The following is an 18,274-nucleotide window of genomic DNA, read 5'->3' on the forward strand; positions in this document are numbered from 1 at the left end:
AGTGTCCAAACACATATTGGAGAGGATAAAAGACATCAAAGCTCTGAGTTTCACGACAGATATCTGGAGCTCTGACGTTTCCCCTGTGTCACTTTTGAGTTTAACAGCACACTGGCTGGCTCTCTTTTTTTTTTCTTATTTTTACCAAGCTAGAGAAGCTATTGTTTTGATGCTTTTGTAATGGATGTTTAATTCCGATTTGCACTAAACTATATAAAGAGCTGATTGCTAATTATTTTGAAAGTCTACCAACCAAGCTAGTGAAGCTATTGTTTTCTCAATTTCAGCTCCTTTATTATTTTATTATTTATTTTACATTGTATTTTGAATCCCTAATTGCACTGACTGAACCAGTCACACTATATTTTTATGATTAAGATTATTTTACTGGTGCACATTTATTAAATAAATAAGTAATTCAGTACATTTATATCAGTTTATTTGTTTTAAAAAAAATAAGAAATAAATGTTTAAGTCAAGTCTCATGATCCCAGTCTTTTCCCCCCAATGAAACTTAGTTTGTTACCATAATTTTGCACTGTTTTTCTATATCGTATCGGATCGTATCGGCCGATACTAAACCTCAGATATCGGAATCGGTATGGGAGGTGAAAAAAGCGGATAGTTCGTTACTGAACACAATCAATCTGTCATTATCATCAGGTTATGTACCACAGTCTTTTAAAATAGCAATAATCAAACCCCTTCTCAAAAAACCCACCCTAGACCCAGAGGTTTTAGCCAATTACAGACCAATATCTAATCTCCTCTTCATGTCTAAAATCTTAGAAAAAGTTGCAGCCAATCAGCTGAGTGAGTTTCTCCAGGAAAATAATATATATGAAGACTTTCAATCAGGGTTTAGAGACAATCACAGTACAGAGACAGCCTTGGCAAAAGTCACTAATGACCTTTAAATAGCCTCAGATCAGGGACTTGTGTCTGTCCTCGTTCTGTTAGATCTCAGTGCAGCATTCGACACAATTGACCATCAAATTTTATTACAAAGACTCAAACAGTTAATTAACATTAATGGAACCCCCCTTAACTGGTTTAAATCGTTTTTTCTGATCTCTCCCAATTCGTGCAAATTAATGATGAGTCATCTCTGCGCACCAAAGTTAACTATGGTGTTCCACAGGGCTCTGTGCTCGGCCCAATTTTATTCTCATTATATATGCTTCCACTAGGAAACATTATCAGGACACACTCTGTAAATTTCCACCTCTATGCGGATGACACCCGGTCATACTTGTCAATACAACCTGAACAAAGTAATCAATTAACTAAACTTCGAGCATGTCTCAAGGACATAAAAACCTGGATGACCTGCAATCTTCTCTTATTAAACTCAGACAAAACAAAGGTTATAATACTTGGCCCCAAACACCTTAGAGATACATTATCTAATGATATAGCTGAGCTAGACGACATTGCCCTTGCTTCCAACAAAACAGTCAGGAACTTAGGAGTGATCTTCGATCCTGATTTACCCTTTAATAGTCACTTAAAACAAATTTCTAGGGCCGCCTTTTTCCACTTGCGTAATATCTCAAAAATCAGACATGTCCTTTCGCAAAAAGATGCAGAAAAACTAGTCCACGCCTTTGTTACATCGAGACTGGACTATTGTAATTCATTATTATCAGGCTCCAGCAGTAAGTCGTTAAAGACTCTACAGCTTGTCCAAAATGCCGCAGCACGTGTCCTGACGAGAACAAAGGAAAGGCACATTTCTCCAGTATTAGCATCGCTACACTGGCTTCCAGTTACATCTAGAATAGAATTAAAAATTCTCCTCCTCACCTTCAAGGCCCTTAATAATATAGCGCCTTTTTACCTTAAAGAGCTGTTAGTACCTTATAAACCCACTAGAGCACTCCGCTCCCAGAATTCAGGCCTACTTGTCGTCCCTAATAGGAATGGGCATTCGATTAAATTGTCTTAATCGATCTACGGGAGAATTAACGACGAATTTTCGATTAATCATTGATATTTTTATATTCAAAAATTCACTATTTATAGGCTATATTAAAATAAAGTGAAAATAAAAAAACAAAGCGCGTTTCCTCATTGAGATCATTATTACAAGATGAAGAAAATTTTTCGCTGCCGTAATCTTAAGCAGCGGAGCCGACAGCCAGAAGCCGGTGCTAGTAAACACAACTGACCCTCGTTTTTGTTTTTTTTCTCCAAAATAAAATAATAATAATATAAAAAACAATCATGTGAAACAATAACTTAACCACAAATATATAATACTTAGGTCTGACAGGTTTTGCCAAATGTAAATCAAAACTATCAAACAAGGCAACGAGTCGAGAAAGCCAGTAACTCACAAACAACTTCAGCACCAGTTATTTTGTTGAGAAAGATGAGCATGTTAACATGCTCTGGGTACAGACGCGAACGCAGCCTGGTGACCGTCAGTCCAGCCGCCGAAAAAACCCGCTGACGTCGCCATGATACACAGGTAGCTCCATGCTAACTTGGCTAGCCTGGGGAACCTTTTTCCATTCACTTTCCACGAGTCTGTAGGGGTTCAATCCAGGGGTGGGGGAGCTTCCCTCAGAAAGTTATGAAGTTCTGCTTCGATGCCAGAATCACGTTGAGTGGTAAAGTGCTCCCCAAGGAGTTGTGTCATAGTAGAGACCTGGGACTGGGAGGCCGCGGCTTCGGTGTTTGCAGGCTCAAAACCTTCCTTTTTGATAAAGCTTATAGTGTCATGGGAATTTCTCAATAGTCAAGCACAAGTCATTACAATGTCTTTCTGGAAGTTTATTCTACATCTGCAGATGGGCATCAATGTACAAGACCATGGAATGGATTTCATATAATGAGCAATGACATACAGGAAAAGCAGCACTTTATACATCTCCAAGCCCCTCCTAGAGAGGAGACAAATGTTATTGATCAACCTCTTTCATGTTAAGCAATAGGTGACCCATATCCTGTCACCTATCTTTCCCAGACCTTTGGAATGTAGTATCTACTGTTCAAGATCCCTTGAGTAGTTTACAAACACAAATCCTCTGTTCTGTTAAGTGATTTGTTTGGTGACCTCGTCAGTGAGGATGTCACATAACAGTCATGAGTGCAACCCTGACTTCTCAGGCAACATTTGTTATCTTTCGAAAACATCAATATCAATCATTGCCCTAATGAGTAAAATTTCTATCACAATAGTTAGAGCTAATTAGCGCGGCAGAACGTAACTTGTTCTATTTTATGACACATGACACACGGAGCTTCTTTTTCCAGCTTCTCCTTCCTCTTCTCCATCCCTATCCCCCTTCCCCGGAATCCCTTTGCTTTATCACCCGCAGATCCAGGGCCCCTGTGGCCGCACCATGGATTGCGGTTTTTGGATCGTGCATCGGGGGTCGCGGTGGTGGATCCAGAGTGGCGGATTCTGTGTCATATGGGCTGATCGTGGTGGTGGTGGCAGAACCTGTGTCGCGTTGGCATTGGGTACGGGCGGTGGACCAGGACCGCGGCTCGTGGTGGGTCCTGCAGGGCGGTGGTGGACGGTGAGTGAGGACTGGAATGGCGTCTGGTCTGGATGGTGGATCGTGGTCCTGCTGGTTGCTGACCATGGACTGTGATTACAGCGGGACTGCTTGGCATGTCATGTTGGGGTTGTCCTTCGGGATGTTTACCCTCATCAATGGTCAATGCTGCTAAAAACTTTAATCTGGATGATGTTTTCCTACACGTGGCATCTATTGCACTTCTGTCTGTCCTGGGAGAGGGATCCCTCAGATGTTGCTCTCTCTGAGGTTTCTACGTATTTTTACCCTGTTAAAAGGGTTTTTAGTAGTTTTTCCTTACTCTTGCTGAGGGTTAAGGACAGAGGATGTCACACCCTGTTAAAGCCCTATGAGACGAATTGTAATTTGTGAATATGGGCTATACAAATAAATTTGATTGATTGATGATTGATGTTTCGCCAAAAAAAGAGGGATTTATTTTACCTCTTCTGTGCATTGTCAAATCAGCCTCTAAACTCCCATTCCTGCCCTGAACAGATCCATATGTAAATATTGAGTGATTACAGCGCCACCTGTTTGTGTCAGTACGTGTAGTTTTACAAGCCTGAGAATGTTAGGAGGTGACCCCCCTGCTCCTAAGCCTAGGGGAGGCTTTCACGTGCAAATGACAATGCTCTGCGCTTAACAAATGCATATCAGGATAGTTTCCCTCAGAGCAGATAACACCTTTTTCTAAACTATCTGGCGTAAGTACACCAGGCTTAAAATAAATATAAAACCTGAAATTGTAAATTGTTGTTAAGTAAGTAAGTGTGCTATAATTAATTACATTGTATACACAAACACAGAACAGCAAAATCATCTAAGTACAATAACTTAAAACCAGAAAGAATATACGGGTCCTTAGTCACATACTGATCCCATATAAAATTATAATTTAAAAGCAGTCATAACCGCTGCTTTAAGATGAAAAGGACAGTTGTGAAGTTTGACTTTGAAAACATCACGTCAGTCGTTTGCATCATCACCTGATGGGCTCGTCCAATCACAGCCTTGTGAATTCAGCGTCAGTCTCCCGCAGACATGAGAGGATCGTGTTGAGCTTGTTCCTTACGAGTGCCTGTTTTAGGTTTAGATAACTTGCTGAAGTCGAAACGACACTGTTTCCCTGGAGGAGAAGATGAGTGTGTGGGGAAGCAAAGCTGCGGGCCCGCTGTTGAGGAGTCGTGGCGGAGAAGACGGGCGCACAGTCCCTAAATTAAGGTGAGACCCCACTAGAGAGTGAAGCCATTGCTAACTGCTAAGCTAACTCTCTGATCTAAAAAACGTGTGAACAACTGTGGGATTAGCGCGAAAGTTGCTAAAAGTAGAATAAAGCATCGAGTGCTTTAGCGGAACTAGTGCATGTTTAAATATGTATGAACTACTTAAATCTAACAGTTTGTTCTCTGTAAGTTTTTTCATAAACTTGTAGGAAGGTCTCTGTCTCTTCACAGCTCTGATGAAGATGGCCGGTGGAGCGAGGCTATGATTAAAGAAGAGATGTGTTGTGCTGTTTAAAATACATTCTCCAGTTTACTTTATCTGATCTTTTTCATCGTTGTTGTTTCACAGCCTGATTCCCGCACACAAGGAGGCAGTCACTGCACATGACGCCGAGACTCGCTGAAAGTCTGCATTTGCAATGCGGAAAAACGACGCCATTGTACGCAAGTATCTGTTGAGGATTTTTTTACGAATTTTGCTTTGGATCTTCCCACGGTGATGCAGCGAGGCTATTTCCGTTTATTAATAATAAACTCATGTTACTCATGTTGTTTTCCAGCTGCCTGTACTATGACGTACTAAGACCCACTATGAGCCAGTATGAAGGAGCTTCCAGTACATCCATACAGACCTTGCATCAGCATTGATGAGTTCAGGAGTCGGCAGAGAAGAAAGAGGGTAAGGTTAGATTCTTTAAATCATTTTCAGTTACATGTGCAAGTGTATGTTGTCATTGAACTGTGCTAATTGTACTGATTGTGTTTACAGCTGATTGAAGCGGGACAGATGAATTGGATCCATCCTTCTAAAGCCAGGAGCTCACCGACCTGTGTGCCACACTTCAAATAAGACTAGAAGCTACACTGGATCTCACAGCTACACACCACAGATGTCTACACACTGGGGCAGATTCGGACAGAGTCCCACGAAGAACGTATGACCCAGAGGCTGCAAAGAGACATTTCAATCTTCACCTGATTCGTTTTTCACTGGCTAGTTCAGTTGTGTTTGTACAATATCTGTGCTGTATGTAAATAAAGCTTTGACTCAACATATACGTTGTTTATGTTTTTTTTTCCTGTACAATATGTTCACATATAACATCAAGCATCACATGAATGAATGTATAGTCTTAATTAACTGCAGTGCTTTTGGTAAAGGCTTACTAATAAATTATAATATATATTATATAATCACGATTGCGTTTTCGTTTCAAGGGTCTGTGGTTTCCTCTAATGGTGAATCGAGAGAGGCTCAGCAGCGGCTTCGCTCAGAGTCATATGCTAACTAGATCACACCTTTGCTCCGCGGCTCCACGACCCCCCTCCGATGCTCTCCCCCTTTGTTCTCCAGACCCCCTCCCCGCAGTACGTTAACTCCGCTCCCCTAAGGTTATCGTCGTGGAAGAACGCAGTACTGACGTTCTGTAAATAGGCACAAACTGCAGGGGATCAGGTGAGTTCCAAAAGATTTCCTATGACTGAAATGCTGCTTTTCGTCTAGTGACAGGTAGTTACATGTTTTGTACTTTGATGCCCTGCTCCTGGCTGCTTTACAGTGTACAGCTTAAATGAGGTTAGACAAGTCATATGACCATGTTCAGAATTGTGACCTTTCCCTAGACTGTGTAAACATCGAGGTGCAGCAAAGGTTGATCCGTTGCCAAAGGAGACAAGGTTGTCATAACTCCATAAAAGCTCCATATGGCAATATTGAGTCAGGGTCATAGCCCCACCTACTGATTCAATGTTGAAGGGAGTTTTTTTTAACGCCACTGTGCATTGTCCAACTGGCCCTAAAATTATCAACCAAACTGAGCAGATTTATTAGTCTGTAGGGGAGAGCAGGGTAATGTGGGACATTTTTTTTACATTTCCTCCCCTCTAGGCGAGCTAAAATGATACATCAGTAAAATTTACACATTTCCCATTAATTCAGGATGTTTTATAGCAATGGAAATGATCACAATGTCTTCAGGACAAAGGGCAGTGAAAATATTATCGTTTTTAAAAAAGTGGTCTTGTGTCTCACTTTACCCCGGCTACATACTTTCCACAGCACCAGCACCAACTTCTCCTTCATGGCAAGGGGGGAATGGGAGGGGCTTGAAAACATAATGGTCACATGACCAAAAATGTGTTCTGTTGCCTAGATACAGGGGGTGTCTCACATTACCCAATGTCCCACATTACCCCGCTCTCTCCAATGGGGTGACAGTGATAGCGCCACCTACTGAGTAGCGTTAAAATGAAGTTGTTGTAACTCTACTGTGCATTGTCCAATCAGCCCCAAAATTCTGTCACATAATCAGAGTCCCTTCCTGGATAGATCTATTAGTCTGCATGTAGTGACTGGCAATAGGAAGTAAGCCGTGTTTTAAAACTTTAATCGATTTAGATTATATTTTCACCATGTGGTCTGCACATGATGGTATGGAAACCCTAACCATATGCGCGATAAATGGGCGTGGTTCAGCGCCACATGACAGACGCAGGAAGTTAAGTATTTATCCTTCCCGTGTTGCACAAAAATAACTCAACACAGAGCCTTTTCACCCCCAGTGTAACAGGCCAAATTACCCCCCACCCAGATTAAACCTGGGTATACTTTGGCCCTATACTGCGCCTACTATAAAAAATATATTTTAAATATAGGGGAAATTTGCCCAAAATCTAAAGAGGCAGGGGTGTTGTCAGAACATGCTAGCGCATTGATGGGTATGGGTCGAATGTGGGTCGAACAGAAAATACATAGTTTTTAGAGTTAAGTCAGTTAGCTTTCTCACTTAACTTACCTGACAAAGCTGAACCCCCAATAAATTCTTGTGTACATCACTCAACACTACTGATATCATGGGGGTATATAACCTGGCCTGAGGGGTATGAATTGGCCTAGGGTTAGGGTAATTACATGCTTCACATAGCCGATACCAATAATAATTTCAAGTTTCTTAAAAACAAGTTCTTAGCCTGTAGTTTATGCAACGCTCAGGGTAAAATTGAGAAATATCTGTCTCAGTTCTGAGTGAGTGTTTAGATCTCTAGTGACGTAAACTTAAAAAAACTTAAGGTGGAGGAGGAAAAATTATCTTTCAAAAGATTTTAAATGAATATTTTGACATCTCAAATAAGACGCGTCAATGTATTAAAACAGTTATTCAAATCAAATAATAATAAATTTAATAATAAAAAAAATCAAAAGTAAGCTGTTCCGTACTTTGTTTGACGCGAGCGTAGCGTTGTGCATATGGTGAGCTTGAGGCATATTATAGGTTTTGGGTACTGATAATTAACACATAATAAATTTGATATTTTATGACATTAATGGGGTTTGCTATATGTTCGATAATGCGCTCACTCCACTCCGGTGTAAGCTCTGCCCACTTCAAAGTACGGATACAGATAATTTAGTTGGTTGAACAGATACAGATAATGGTGTACTCGCTCATCCCTACTGGAAACACCACCAAATCTTTTCTTTGCAGTTTCAAGCCACATATTATTAGTCAATATTGACACAATTGTTTAACAAGATTACTCAATGACTTTGGAAAAATTACGCATTTATTGATACACTGATGTCTTGACCGTGCGTGTCACATTATGTCTCGTGTTGTCTGTAGTAGGTGAACTGCGTGCGTGGAAATTGTTGGACTTTTTCAATGTTATTAAAGAGGTGCCTTATAAACTCGTATAGATCAAACAAACACAAAGTAAACTTCAGTACTGTTCAGATCCTAATAACCTAGTATTATTTTTGTTGTTTTTATGGTTCATAGTGTAAATTGAACACAGGTCAGCAGGGAAGTGACGAGGGAGGACATGCGGAAGTGCAATACAGCATGGTACATTGAGACCATGCATATAATGTGCTTCTGCTGCAATCCTTAATCAGCAGGGGCGCCAATAATTTTGCAATTGAAAAGGAGAATGAAGGATGTGAATGGAAACTGGGTAATGAAAGATATCCCCTGTCCCCCCGACCTTCAGCATTGCTTAAAACAGGGGTTCTCAAACTTTTGCTGGCTGCCCCCCCCCCCCCAAAGCTGGTTAGGCGAATGAACGGTAGTCCTCTTTGAAATAGGACCGAAACTGATTCTTCAGCGCTGAAAGGTGATCAGCAGCTGATTGGAGGAGAGAGGAGAAATCAGTGCCACGTGCATCGGCAATGAAGTCTGCAAGGCTGGGAAACGTCGCAGTTTCCAGAACTGATGCGACGCCAGAGAGCAATTTTTTGCGTGAAGGCATTCACTCTATCAGCCAGGAGCAGAACGTTAGATTTGCGGCCTTGCAAAGACAGGTTAAGGTTATTCAGTCGGTCAAAAATATCCACTAAATAGGAGAGAGAGGCAAGCCACATGGCATCATCCAGGTGCTTTGCCAGATCCGTTTGACTTTCAGTCAAAAACAACTTTACCTCCTCTCGCAGCTCCTACTGCATTGTAACACCCGCTCCCTGGAGAGCCAGTGAACTTCAGTGTGCAGCAACAGCTGTTCCTGCCCTGAACCCATCTCCTGGCAGAGGACCCCAAACAAACGGGAGTTAAGTTGACAAGCTTTAATATGGTTAATTATTTTCACGGCCTGGTGAAGCACTGACTCGAAAGCATGGTTTCATGCTCTCATTTGCCAGCACCTCGGCACAAAAAACACACTGAGGGCGTTGCTCAGACGTGCCAGTGACGGTGACACCAAACTGCAAATAGCTCGTCATATTTGCGAAGCTTTGGCTTCGCAAGTCAGGCATTGGTTGTATGACTTTTACGAATCAGAAACTTGTCCATAGCTGTGTTTGTTTGCTGATACAGTGTGTGTTAAGTTAGTTAAGTTCTAATTGCAACATTGTGGTCTTGTGAGTGTGTATGTATGTTTGGCTGTGAGCGACTTGCACACGAATAATGAATAAGGCTGTGCTAGGCAATGGTTCCTAATAAAACAAACAGTACACAATGTAGACAGGGACAGCACAGAATAGTATTCAAGTGCTGGTGTTTTATTTGTTTCAAAACGGTGGATGATTAAAGATGTAAAGGTAGTTGTTAAGGAGAAAAGGGCTAGCTGCAGTTGGAAGAAGTTAGCTAGCTAGAAGGCTAGCTCTTGGGGCTACGAGCTTTCTAAAAAGACTGTGACGCAAATTACTCCTTAGATTAGGCTACGAATAAGCCTACTGCAAGTGCAGGAAGGTATTACTAAGGAAGGAATGAGTCATTAAAAAGACTGTGTATAAAGCAATGAATATCTGAATGAAATAGGAAACAAGAGCAATCGCACAAACTCTGCAGGGTGTCTTCTCCGTGAGGGTGAGCGCTGACCATGCCTGCGGTTACTTTTATACTCGGAAGCGTACGTGCAACTCACGTTCAAATGATAACACTTCTCTTTTGATTGGTGGATCAGGAATAAAACAGTATTTGATTTGTTTGTGTCAGTACAGCCCCTTGCATTTCGCCACTGAGGGAGCTTTTACTAACCAGTGACAGGCGTGTTGGTTTATCGTAAATAAGAGATGAGCCGGACTGGTCCAATTCAAGTATTTATTGAGACGCAATGAAAGTTGAACAACATAGCTATGGACAATTATCACAGCCTAGGCTAAATCTGTTAGCAATAGGTAGTCAATAATGGCCCCGAACAGAAGGGGCTTGATATAATTATAACAGAAGATTTAATGTAATTGGTTTAAGATATTGGAGAGCCACCGCAAATCACTTTGGTTCTCCCTTATTGGTCCACAGCTGTAGTGTCACATCTCTTGTCACGGAATCCAGGAAGTGACAAGAAGCCGTTCTCCGTCACGCTACTACCCTACGTTGCCGGTTGCTGGACAACCCTCCCTCTCCTGATAGTTCGATGTTGTTTCATAAACTAGCCTTGAGTAGAAAATATTATATATACGCAGGTCTTCTTCTTCTTGGGGTTGGAGGACGACCACTCTACCCCTCAGCCACAGCCGCCCTTGGGATAAGCTTGTGTGCTAACTGTAGAGATTGAATGAGACAGGTGTTTCCACCAACACCAACTGGCCATCTCCCCGTTGCTACCACCACAGTTAAATGTTAAATGGTTTTGTATTTATATAGCGCTTCTCTAGTCTTGATGACCACTCAAAGCGCTTTACAGTACAGTTTTACATTCACCCATTCACACACACATTCATACAGTGCATCTATTCTCAGCACTTTGTTATTCTATGGGGGGCCATTCAGGGTTCAGCATCTTGCCCAAGGACAGATCGGCATGCAGATAGGTCAGACTGGGGATCGAACTGCCGACCTTCAGGTTGGAGGACGAACACTCTACCCCTAAGCCACAGTCGTCACAGTTAGTGTGAGAGCAACAAAAGACTAGAAGATGTGCCAATACTGCCATCAAGTGGGAAAAAAGAGAAACCTCACATGATTTTATCATAAATAGTTGTCGTTTGAATATGTCAGTTTGAACTTTGTTATGTTTGCACCTGTTTTGGTATATAAAGCCAGAAATATAGCACTTGGGCATTATCTAGAAAGATCCTAAGTAAAGAGTGCTAAATTACAATAATTGCATAAATGATAACAGGTGCAAACTTGGTAGAGGCAGTATTATTTAAATGAGGAGTGCTTTGCAAGAGTTGCTGGTTTCTGCCATAGAGCATTAAATTTAATGGCATAGAATTGGAGGTGTTAGTGGTTGAGGCAAACAAACATGTTGTTGAGCTACAGCAAAGAAGTGTTGATATTAGGGGTGTCACGATACCAAAAATTCAGTAGTCGGTGCCAATACCAGTAAAATAACAATTCTCGATGCCAATTTCGATACCACGGTAAAAAAAAAAAGGATTTTCTAAGATACCATGTACTTGAAACATGAACTTCTTTATTAAAATATTTGAAAAATATAAAAATGTCATAAGACATACAAAACATGTGTAATAGAGCATAGCACAACATAATAAAGTGCAATGAATGGTCACAGTGCAACAACTAGTGTCCCCAGACACATTCCATACTTCCAGGCATCTTTTCAAAAGGTACTGTGCAAAAACAACAACAGTGCAAAACAGTGGATATAATAGTGCAGCCATTCATATGTTGAACGTGACTGAAAGTTTTTTTTTTTTTTTAATCATCATCGTTTCAGGGCATCATGACATACCAGGAGCGGGGGAATGTGTGTGTGTCTGTGTGTGTGCGCGCTCCCAGATAGCGGACACACACACAGGCGTTATCTCAGTCCTCTTCCATACCCTCTCCTAATAACCACAATAACTGAAGCCATCTGTGTGCAACGCTGTGCTGATTAGCAGCTAGCTTTCAAACGTATTAAATATAGGCGCAGTCATAACCACTGCATTATGTTCAGGCTTTGTAAATCACATAGCGTGTGCTCCATTACAGTATTTGCATCTAAGCCACCTAATATTTTATGCACTCTTTTATGCCCGATATTGCATATTCATTAAGGCAAACGTACTAAATAGACAGCACATGTTATTCTGCACACAATCCTCAGTGCACACTGTTAGTAGATCAGCTTGCAATTTTTTTCGCGGTTGAAATCAAGTTTACAAACGTTTTTACAGGCATAAACCTTTAGTCGTAGCTTTACTACGTCTCCGTGAGATCTTTTTATGTTGCATTTGAACTAGTTACTCTTTCAGAATTCACATGAGCTTTTCTGAATAGTTTCACGGCTGCAAATATAAAAAAAAACACCCCTGATAACAGCTACATTTAATTTCTTTATAATTGAGTCTTCCCATTTGCAACCTGTATTTTTATTTTGACCTTTGAAATAAATGCTATGCATGTTTGTGGCTTTAAATTAAAAAACCTTCTATTTAATGATCACATCTTTTTTGTGTCGTTTTGGGTCCAATATGCTGATATATTATGTCAAAGTGAAAAATGAATTGTCAATGTATGCAATAGGAAATTCATATTTTTTTAAGGAAAAATCTTCTAAAATGTTTAAGTCAAAATAGACATGATATTTTTTCTGAAACTAACAATTTTTTTTTTTTTAAATAGATTTGTGTAAGAGCATTGCACATTGAGTCAGGGTAAGGAAAACACATTGCAATGTGCTCCAGCAGCACCTGCGTGACTGGAGGTGACTGACAAACGGTTAATTTATACATATGCTTATAGTAGCATAAAAAATATAGAACATGAGATTTCACCACCATCATAGCTGCTGTGAACAAAATGAAATCGGCTTACATAGTCTCAGTTGTCCCACCAGTTTAATATTTTACACTTGTCATAATAATCTCAATCTTTCTGTGTTTTATGCAAATGCCTAATGGATAATTGTGTGCAGTACAGATGATTTTACTTGATTACTAATAATCTATATCAGCCCTGAAAATAACCAACTAAGATTGGATTTCTTTAAGTGTCCGGATGTGTGTGTGTGTGCGTGCGTGCGTGCGTGCATATTAGATGGTGCTTGCTCATTGTGGGAACTTTGGGGTTTCTCTATAAATTTCAGGTCTTGACTTTAATATGTTCCATGTAACCTTCTAGATAAGTGCTATACAAATAAAGTTCATATTATGGTCGGCCATCACAGACAAGGTTTTTAATGGCAAAATTGATCATCAGGTACACAAACCTCCTGTCAACTAACATAATTGTTCAACTGTTTTTTATTGTACATAAAGACTGAAGGTTGAAATGAGGCATGATACATAACCTAATCCTTGACTCTATTTTGAGACTCGTTTAAAATATGCATATGTTCAAAGATTAGCTGAGGCTCAAGCCTTAATCAAACTTACCTGAGCTGTGTGAGCCTGGATGGGCTACCTCTAGATACACCTCAAAGGTGGACTCTGGGCTCTCCCTGGAATAGAGGAACACATTTCATCAATATGTTGTTTGCAAATTAAAGACAAATTTATTGTTTAGTAAAGTCTTCCATTAAAAAAAATGCTTTTGTGATTTTATTTAGCCAATTTCTCTAATGGGCAGGTGTCCTAATATAGTCAATGAACAGTTTTGTGTGCATGCCGAAGGGTCCTTGGGCAACATACTGACCCCAAAGTTGCACCTTCTCATAGAGAAAGTGATGTACTTAATATGTGCTACATCAATACAGACCAGTTACAATTAGTAACAGTTTTACAAACATCTGTAATTAAAGTGATTTTATTTTCCCAGTTATTGAGTCAGCATAGAACCTTCAACATTTTTTGAATTAAATCTGACTCAATTAATTTCAAAACAGAATGAAGGCTCACATCAGGCCCGGTGAATATTTTATACGGTTCAAGACTGGTTTTACTCCACACTTGCTGATTTAGACTTAGATGGTCTTACTTGTGCATACAATAGCCTTATATTGCTTTGATCAGTCACAAATTATGGAAATATACCTAAAATCTGGCACTTAATTTCTCTATTCAATGCAGGAAAGCTGAAGATTAGGTCCTAATTTCATCCTGGAATATACTAATTGTCAGTTTGTTAACAGCATTGGGGACAGGTTTAAGGACTGGTGCTCTGCTGGCTGCAAAGTTAGTCTGCTTAAAAAATTTACCACAATCAGCACAGGAGCAACCAGGTCAGTACAGATTCAGAAGAAGTTCAATGTGTATGACACAGATGAGTCAGAGCCACGTTCATGAAAAGATAATTATATTCCATGAGGATATAACAAGTGCTGACACATGTCCAATGCAGTAGGCCGTACAGTAAAAATTGTTATAAATATGCTGTTAGATTGAAATGTCTAGCTGGATGACATCAATAGGTAATATAATGGGCCACAAATGTGAAACATCATCCACGATGTCCTGTGCTGCTTGATTCTTATCTGTATTAATGATTCAAATCTTTGGAAAACTCTAAACTGCAGAAGAAAAAAATATCACGATTCAGTACGTAACTCGGTTATTCAAGTTCACATTTTGGAAAGTTTTCTGCTACAGTAGACACAAGAAACTAGAGCTTTCATGCTGACGGCTTAAAACATTCTCGTGACAATTTATACTTGATGGTCGCAATACAGTAATTTTATACATTGCACGTGGTAAAAAACGCGATACATCAAGTATATGTCATATATCGCCCACTAGGGATTAGCAAGTACACTATTATCAGTGTCTGTTCAACCAACTAAATTATCTATATCCGTACTCCGAAGTGGGCCGGGCCTAACAAAAATGGATATGGGTTGATCAGAAGCTGCTATATTTATGGTTAATTAGAAAATTATTTACAGAAAAGCCTTTAAATTGAGCTTCAGGTCAATGTTTCTGATCACAAGAGTAAGAACTGTTAAGAACAGTTTTATTTCAACGAAAAAAGTTCACTGAATCTATGAATACAACACATTCAGTATAAAGAAGTATGAAGTAAAATGCAGGTTTTCATACTAAACATTTTCTTTTTAATGATTTCCACTTTTTGTACTTATTAAAAATTACATTTAAACAGTGTGATGTTTGTATGTGTGACTGATCTCAGGGGCTTTTTTACTACCGGTTGTCTATTTTTTTTATTGAGGGGGTTGCTGTATTTTATTTCTACAAAGTAAGAACAGTTAATTATTCTGTGTAGGTCTTTGTAAGTGAGGGAGAGAGACGAGCGTTCGCACGTGCGCGTCTACCCAGGCATGGCGCACTCTGACTCAGCCTGTGGAACTCGTGCGAGCCGCCTGGCTGTCACTCACTCACTCCGCTGGTGGAAAGGAGTGCTCGTTCTGTGTGCGCTGGGTGCGCTCGGTCAGTGGACGCTGAGAATATATCATCATAGATAACAATGTTACACCTTAGTTTCCCTGTGGACAGAGTGGCTGTGACAACGACATGATTGTGTTTTGTGGTACTGCTCGCCCAGCAGCAGCTACTTTTTTTATACAACCGGACTGAGAGGTCGAGAACCGTCAAATCCAGCTAGCTCCCAGCGGCTAGTTGCTGCTCTCTCATCGGGGGCTTAAGAGTAAAGCAGCGCATATTTTCAAGTTTAACTGCAACAAGAGTTGTTCAACTTGTAATAAAGATCTCAATGAGGTTTCTATTTTCACTGCATTTTAATATAGCCTATAAATAGTGAATTTTAATATAAAAATAATAATGATTAATCGAAAATCGATCGTTAATTCTCCCGTCAATCGATTAAGACAATTTAATGGAATGCCCATCCCTAATGCTTGTCATTATTCAATATATGTATTTAAATTTTTATTTTCATAAAAAAATATATACTTGTCCAAATTGTTTGCAAAGAGGGTTAGATGCCCTACTGGTACTAACATGTCTCTGCTGTGGAGAACTCTCACTCGAGGGACAGAGGTTTAGAAAGGGCTGTTGTGACTTAAAGGCTGAAATGCGGATGAGAGGATACTTTGTAACGGTGCTCGATTACTTTCAGTCAGTGTTAATTTCGTTGATGAAAACTATGATGAAAAATATTCGTTATCGAACTTTTTCCCATGACTAAGACGAGACGAAGACGTAATGAAAACGGATCTTTGAAAATAAAAACTATGACTAAACCTATTTTAACTTTCGTTGACGAGACGAAAATGTTGGTGGTTGACTAAGTCACAATAACTTTTTGTTTTCACATTTAAAACTAAATATATCTTTTTAAAAATAGGGTACTTCTAATTTCATACATTTCCCACAAATACGGGGAGGACTCAAATAGCCATACAAAGTTCTGTGTTTAATTTATTTCAAATGAGATTGGGATTTTCACCGCATATTTTCGCACCACATCTGTCCAGTCATCAGGAGCCATGTTATCTACTGCAGCCACTTTTCTGCAAATGCACAATTTTCACTATGGGGTTCAGTCTGGTATTTCTTTGAAAGTGGTTTGATGAAAACCATTTTTAATGTCTCATTAAAAATCTCACACAAATTTGGGATTCTTACAGCAGGCCCTCCAATATAACTGGGAAAACGTGCTGACTCGGAAAGCATGTCATTGTCTGAAGAGTGTGTACTTTCTTTAACTCAGTTCAGTCAGTTCTTGTGCAGTGCTTCTATCCCTCAGCAGTGAAATGAAGTAGCCAAATTCACAGCCTCATAAAGACCAAATAATCTTCTCTGTATTATATAACTCTGGTGGTACACAGGTGACATACAAACGGCCTAGTGGTGGGGTTGAGCGGGTAGAGCGGTCATCTAACTAAAAGGTTGGCAGTTTAGCCTTTCCTAAGTGTCCTGGAAAAGATATTGAATCCCAAATTGTCCCTCATTCTTTCATACAGCGCTTCCCATAGATGCACTCTATGAATGGGTGAATGGCAAAAAACTGTACAGTAAAGTGCTTTGAGTGGTCATTAAGACTAGAAAAGCGCTATATAAATATAGACCATTCACCATTTCATTTCATTTCAAACACATAACGTATCTCCCATGAACAGGAAGTGACTGTTAAGCCTGGGCCCTTTCGTATCAACAGTCAATCAGTGGACTGACATTCGGCTACAGACAAGCACAGATACATATAGATACATCTGTTCTGCACTTCAGCCCTGAGAAATATTAGGAGGTTCAGTATTAAAACGTGACTGTTTCTATGTTTACCCGAGCTGAATGGTCATAACTCACGACTATCTTAACGAGTATCTCACTGGCACGTTTCCGTTTTAAATGACTAGCGGAGCTCAAACCAACGGGGACATTTCACATGCATTGTTTTTCTGATCTAGACAGAATAAGATAGTGCCACCAGCGTTTTTAGAGGGTGTCGCAACAAGTCAAGGCCTTGCATTGGACTGCATCTTCCCCACTGACGTCCGACAACAAAGCTAACATAGCAGAAGGATGCTGACAACCTCGTGGAGAATAAGGGATGGACGTTCTTACTTTATTCGGGACCCCATGTTTCTGAGTCGCCTGCAGTCGCTTGCGGCAGATATCAGTGCGCAGACGCGTCTGTCCGGGGATATTTTCTGATGCTAGCCTGTCACAGAACTGTACCACACCGTGGTTTGCCTACACGCGTATATCACGCTCTACCTCGCACTTAACTCTGGGATTTGTAGTTCTATTGGAGAGTACATGTGCATTGGCAATACAGAGTAAAACAGTGTGAGAAACTACATGTTCCACAATACATGTGGCAGATGACGATCGGGTCACTTGACGGTGTGTTCGACTTGGTCTGTGTCTGACTTTATACGCCGACGTGATCTACCGGCGGTTATAGGGGTGGAAATTCGTCACATCATCTTTGGAGATAAATGGTGAGGACATTTTTCTTATCTCTTAATCGCCACCTTAGAAATACAAAATAAGGTACACATGAAATAACATAACAGAAACAAAGAGAAACCCACTGCTATGAACTTCAGTGGTTATATATTAAGGGCCTATTATATATTCACACAATCATATATGTGTAATTAACCCTTGTATGTTGTTCGGGTCTGTGGGACCCGTTTTCAATGTTTGCTAAAAGAAAAATGATCGGATTAAATATTTTTTTTCAACCTGAGACTCATTGGCCTTGGCTCATTTTCTGTGATGAACATATAAAATGACATATTTTCAGTGACATACAGTGCCTTGCATAAGTA

At 40.1% G+C, this 18,274-nt stretch overlaps 1 protein-coding gene across 5 annotated transcripts in view; it reads right to left on the bottom strand.

Annotated features, from left to right (window-relative positions):
- Positions 1 to 17,702, bottom strand: part of dennd1a (DENN/MADD domain containing 1A) — a 74,435-nt gene extending 56,733 nt beyond the window's left edge. For 4 of the 5 annotated variants that reach the window (XM_053411790.1, XM_053411789.1, XM_053411793.1 and 1 more), the window contains exons 1-2: positions 17,562 to 17,702; positions 13,518 to 13,582 (exon numbers count right to left, since the gene is read on the bottom strand). In XM_053411790.1, the coding sequence (XP_053267765.1) occupies positions 13,518 to 13,582; positions 17,562 to 17,578 (82 nt within the window). In that variant the 5' untranslated portion in view covers positions 17,579 to 17,702. The remainder of the gene's footprint in view (positions 1 to 13,517; positions 13,583 to 17,561) is intronic. The other variant, XM_053411791.1, reaches the window with a different exon arrangement.
- Between the last annotated feature and the right edge of the window lie 572 nt (positions 17,703 to 18,274).

Source organism: Pleuronectes platessa, chromosome 19 (genome assembly GCF_947347685.1).
Source record: "Pleuronectes platessa chromosome 19, fPlePla1.1, whole genome shotgun sequence".
NCBI lineage: Eukaryota > Metazoa > Chordata > Actinopteri > Pleuronectiformes > Pleuronectidae > Pleuronectes > Pleuronectes platessa.